The 6,083-nt window shown below is 41.6% G+C and overlaps 1 protein-coding gene across 4 annotated transcripts in view; it reads left to right on the top strand.

Annotated features, from left to right (window-relative positions):
* The window catches only part of EIF2B3 (eukaryotic translation initiation factor 2B subunit gamma), a gene marked incomplete at its 3' end in the record, with an annotated part of 102,782 nt that extends 100,226 nt beyond the window's left edge, over window positions 1-2,556 (top strand). For all 4 annotated transcript variants that reach the window (XM_081948318.1, XM_081948315.1, XM_081948316.1 and 1 more), the window contains exon 12: window positions 2,348-2,556. In XM_081948318.1, the coding sequence (XP_081804444.1) occupies window positions 2,348-2,400 (53 nt within the window). The remainder of the gene's footprint in view (window positions 1-2,347) is intronic.
* Window positions 2,557-6,083: the final 3,527 nt, after the last annotated feature.

A 6,083-nucleotide genomic window follows, 5' to 3' on the forward strand; every position in this document is an offset into this window, starting at 1 on the left:
AGTGAGCAATTTTGGGGTATGGGCTTCGTGCTTTTCTGGAAGCCAGCAGTCATGGGTAGGGTGGCTTCATGCCATAAACATCAGAGAAAAGGTTGGTTCTTTCTCTTCTCATTCACCGCATAACCCTGCACCACCACCGTCACTACTGGTCAGCTGCTCTTCGGGAGGCGGATCCAGGTCGCAGGACCAGTATCAGGGTTTGGTATGGATTGAAAAAGCTAAACTTCAGTATTGCCCATAGCAATGGAGGACAGGGGCCAGTGGAGTGGGGCTATGTCCACACCAACTTTAACTGGCCAAACAGTCATGAGTTGATCCCATGGCCAAAAAACCAGTGGCTGTGATATCAGCAGAATAGTTGGTAAAGCATGCCAAATTGCACCCACAATAAAACTGCCAATGGTTGTTGCTTTGGTGCAAATAGGAAAATGCCCTGAGTTCCATCTACTGTCAAAATAAATCTATGAGTGGAACACATTTGCCATATGTTCCTGTTGTCTGTGCTAAATAGCCTGTTTCCTTTTACTCTCCCAGCTACATACTTTCCAGAACCCTTCTCTTCTACTTGTACACCACCCAGAGACCTGGGTTGGGAAATAGCCAGGCAGTGAGGAGGTCTCAAGTGGGGAATTAGCCTTGAATTCTTGTGCAACCACAAGAAATCCAGAACTGACCTCTCCACCTCTAAAGCTTCATAGAGCCTTGTCTATTTGGTTCCAAGAGAAGGCAAAGAGGAGATTTGGGGAGATTCCTGAATAATAAGGAAAATATAATAAAGTAATTAGTTTGAACTCTGCACATCTGGTCGCTGCGCCTGACACTCTGTGAGTGTGATGGGCAGTTTCAAAATTTGATAAATAAATAAATGTGTGTTTCTTGCCATTTGCTCTTCGTGTCCTCAAGGCTCTTATGCTTTCTATCATCTTAATATTCATTGGGGTATTAGGGACCAAAAGCGTTGCATTTCAAGACCACATTCATGGCGATGCATACATGAACCTGCATATGTCTACATTTTTGTAGCTTCATGCCCATGCTCAACTCACTGTTTCTTTTTAGATGCTATTATTAAAAGTATCTCCAGCTTTTAAAACGTGTTCATATACAACTGAGTCCTTTCGGCAGTGGTGTATAATAGAAGAGTAATTTAGTGCCAGGGACTGTACTGTATTTTATTTAAAAGGATTTATGAAACTGTGTGTAATTGAGTGAGTAAACTGAATATTTTTGAGCCCCTGAGGGCTGGAGCTTCGTGGTGGTCCTGGGTTTTGGCCCTAACCTCTTCTTTCTTCTCTTCCCACACACTCCTCCTTCTCTTCCTCCTCCTCCTCTTTTATGGCTTAGCTTTGCCACCACCAGCAGCAATCTGTCTGGGGCTAATTGAGCAAATAACAAGGAGATGCTTTCATATTCCCCCCAAGGCTGCGTTCACAAGGAGAGATGCTGCCAGAAGATATCCGCTATCCATTGGGGGGTGGGGGGGGATACTTTTCACTCCAGTACCATGTTGGAGTTTGTTGGAACAGAGTCATTGTTGTCCTTATGTTTGCCAAATTGCCCCATTATACACAATATTGTAATCCATAAACTTCAGGAGCCCAGATTTTCTGTACGTTTGTCACACCTACATTTTCCAAGGTCTGATTCTTCCCGCACTCCCTATAAAAATAAGTGCCGCATTCTCTAAGCCATTCAGGTGGGAGCTCCTGGGCCAGGCAGTCCTGCCTCCCTCACATTCTGAGGTGGCTCCGAATTTGCCTGGCAGAGATGCTCTTGGTCTGAAGCAGTCATGCCAACAAATTCTGGGACAGTTTTGAAAGTACCTTTTTTAATCCCTCTTTTCTGTGCGGTTTGAATGCATCTGTAGCCCTGCCAATGGCAAATAAAAGACAGCCTGGTCAAAAATGTCTGGGGAGGTGGAGAATTTGTAAATTCCTATCTGGCTCTGAGAACAGAATGAAGCCAGCTGAAGAAGCGTTGCCTCTCAACCAGGGATTGAAAAGTGATTCTGGGCCCACTTCCACGTAGGGCTAACCCAAGAAAGTTGAACAGTGCTTAGGATTGGAGAGTGTTACCTTCCTTTTATGCTTATGTGATTCTCTACCTCCCAGCTGCGTTACTTGACTGCAGTCATGCAGACATGAAAGTTTTCTCATTCGAGTTCTGAAATCAGGTTATTTCACTCAGCTTGGAACATTACATTTGAGGCTTTCACTTTACCCCCATCATTGCCACTTGCACCACATCGTCTCTTTTGTGTCACAGTGGGCAAAGCATAACTTTTAAACTTTCCTCTCTCCCAAATGCTACTCCCCCTCCCTTCTCTCTCCCTCCCTCTCTATTGCAGCTAAACATGCAAATGAAGTTATTATGGGCACGGAACAGCTGATGGAAATCTGAGTCTGGCAGAATTGAAGGATGGATTTCTGGCAACCTCAACCAATAGCTCAGCTGGAGATTGCGCTACATGAATTTCTCCTGGCATCACTGACGCTGACAGCCACTCCTGCTCCAACTTCTTCTTTATCTCTTAATAAAGAAATATTTACAATGACACCTGTCTGTCTCCTCCATTTAACTAAGAGTTCCCCTGCTCCTCTTCTCATTGACAGGCAGGCAGCTTTGCAGAGGATGATATGGGTCCCTGTAAATCCAGTGAACGCATTTTGTTGCCAGCCAAGCTAAGAGCGAGGACCACACAGATTGCTTTCCTCCAAAACAACAGCTGAGCCAGAGTATCTGCAATGAAAGTGCCAGTTCTCTGAGTACCACTAATTAGAAACGGAAGGTAGTGCATGTTGATTCAACTTTGCATATGAGATTAAAAAACATTACATAAGGGGAGAAGAAACGGGGTGCAAAGTGATGAAGGGTCAGAAAAGTACTCTCCATCCGTTTCGATTGTGAACAGTGTGCTTATCTTTTTCTTGAGTGGAAGTAGTTACCAGCTTCTGTTGCCTGTAATTCCCAAAATTATTGTACAAACGATTCCAATCAGTTAAAAAAAACTCTCTGGAAAAGAGAGGAAAAACACTGTAGACAATATGCATGTGTAAGCCAACAGTGAGTATTAGATTTTGCCAAAAATGTATAATAAAACGCCTTTTTATTCCAGCTTGGGACAAGCACATAACGGCACAGATTACCACTATCTGATCATCATTAAATGTGTCCCCAACCACTAAGACAATTGCTAATAAAGTAATTACTTGGAGACAATTACTATTGGCTTTTACACAGCCCTTCTGAGATCCCCAGGTCAGTTTGGTAGTTCTTGTGATTCTGAAGTCCACTGTATAAAAATATAACTATGCAGTGATGTTGTTGAATCTATAACCCAAAACTTTCGGGTTGGGGGCCATGTGAGAGAACAGTCTTGATCCAAACTACTTTTATAATATTTTTGGCCGAACTTTCAACACACAGAGTGATTGTTTAGATTTAAAATATTACATTGGACCACATTTTACACAGGCATTCTAGTGCAATAATTCTCATCATATCTGAGTTGTACTTAGTATTTTATCTACGATGAAGTTACATTTTATCTTTCTAGTCAATAATAGGTAGATTATAAGAAAATAATTAAAAACAAGAATGAACAATTTAAAATATGCCTGAAGCATGATGAACTAAACGTTCTTAGAAACACATAGTTTTCTCCCTAAAATGTTTGGCTTGCAGGGATCTTTTAAGTAGGATTCTAAAACACAAATCTGCACCTGTAAAGGCCTCCAGGTGTTGACCCAGAGGTATACTGGTTCATTTTCATTAGTTGGTGTGATAAACATCTTCCTCATCTTTTTCCTCCCAGAGGGGATCTTCTTCTTTTTTCTTTCTTTGTTTCACACAGGAGCGTCAAAATTATAAACCAGCCCTGCCCAATCTTTCATAAATGAACTGACTTTAAAGAACTGGCTTAGACCGGGAAAATGTGATGCAGCAGCTGTCTCAGATGAAAGGTTTCTTAGCTCCCCATGTGTGTATGGGTATACAAATGTAATACATACTTCTGCTAGCCCAAATTAACCCCACAAGCTTCTCTGGTGCCCGGTTTGCATGACATTTGTTAAGTGTATAAAATGGCAAACTTTCTGCTAACTTTCCCAGAAAAAAAAAGTTCATCAAATGAAGTTGCATCCCCTTTTCTTTATTCAGTTGAAGGGAAAACCGAGCTCTCCAAAGCATTCTCATGTTGAATTTCTCATAAAGTGAAGTCTATTACTGAAAAATAATATTATCACTTGGGGGTCTTGAGCTTTACATAACCCGGATGCTATTACAGTACATAAGGTTTTAAATTCAGACTAGCATATTGGGTGATGCCCTACATATTTCAGTTTGCAAATTAAGATCCTGGTTCATGCTTTAATTTATTCCCACTTCACACTGGCAAAATGATATAGGTCTAATCAAATGTGATTTGATTAGTACACTTACATTATTCAGCAAATATAATGAAATAACAAGGCAAACCTCATACAATGCAAACATCATTGTAATTTTGCTAAGAAAATGTGTGAGTTCAACAGAACTGTCATTCTCACATGATGCAAGGTGCCCATCATTTATTTATACAAGTATGTGGTCCCAAGATAAAAATATATACGGAGTAGTAAACCTGAAGAAGTGAAGGCGCTGAATCCAGCGTAAAGGCTGTATTTGATTTGTCACCTTTGGATGAATGTTTGGAATATAATTTCAAGAAGAAATTGCAACCCTTGATGTAATCCCTATTTTCCATGCATTAGGAGGATGGAGAGTAATCACTTCCTCCTTCTGCCTCCACAAGGAAGCTCACATAGTTTTTATGATGTTTTTCCGTACTGACTTCCCACATCTGAGGAGTCATCCTGTCTTTATGCTCTTGTTTTGTAGTATGATGAAAAGCCATAAAAAGATGAAGTATGCAAACAACCCAGGCCCTTAATCCATGCACTCCACAGCTTGCAAACGGCAACTGACTTTTCCTTTTTGTCTTTTATAACCTGCAGGTGTTTGGGGCAAGATAAAAGTAGATTATCAAAGCAAAGATTCATCCTTGATGTAGACATCGTGTGTGGCAGTACTGCAATTATGAAAAATAATTCCAAATAATGTTTTCCCTCAGAAATTGCAGGATCATTGCTAGAAATTTAACCCTCAGATTGTCTGATGGTAAAGAAGTATGGCGTATTCTGGACCCCGTTGTGAACAAGCATCTTCCTGCACATCTGTTGCTGTCAGAAAGGCAGTCTTCAGATAGTTCCATTTACTCTGGTATTTATAGAATTCACAAGCCAACTAACTACAGATAAACAATTACTGTACCTCAGAAGCTATATTCTTCAAGTAACCTCTCTCTAGAAATATATATCTACCAGTAAATTATTACATGCAAAGGATTCTAGTACTTAAAATTTAAAAACTGATCCATAGTTAGGAGTGGGGTGTAAGCATAAGCATATAATTCCCCAATACCTTCAATACATACTTCTCATGCATCCCAATTCTCCTGAAGTTTGTACAGCTGACAAGTAGCAAAAACATCCCATACTTTGTTAGATATTAACATATATCGCGGCAAGTCTCCTCTCTGGTCCGCCGCTACGGCAGGAAACAGGTATCGCTCTGATTGGTCGAGAGGCGTTCCCGATCCCTATAAAAGGGGAACCCTCAGACCACAGAGTAAGCTGGATCACTACTACTACTAATAAAGAGCTGTTAAGTCACTACGTGTCCGGAGTCTGTTCTCTCGTTGCCCGAATCTAACATTGGCGACGAAGGTGGGATCGAGAGACAGATAGGACGAAGAAGCTACCTCCAGAATCCCAGGATTCGATCCAGCCCAGGAATTCGGAAGAAATTCCGGCAGCCATCTCAGGCCATCGCAGCGCGGCAAATTCAACGCAGAGAAGATGGTGATGCACACTCCTCCCGCTCCGTTCGACCCGATGAACGACTAATGGGAGGCATACATGATTCGTTTCGAGTGTTTTCTCGAAGCAAACGAATACACGGGAATAACCGATTCCCGAAAGAAGAACATCTTCCTCAGCTACTGTGGGCGAGAAATTTTCAACACGGCCAGAGACCTCTCCGAG

The sequence above is a fragment of the Natrix helvetica genome, assembly GCF_964273705.1.
Source record: "Natrix helvetica genome assembly, chromosome: 3".
In the NCBI taxonomy this organism is placed as follows: domain Eukaryota; kingdom Metazoa; phylum Chordata; class Lepidosauria; order Squamata; family Natricidae; genus Natrix; species Natrix helvetica.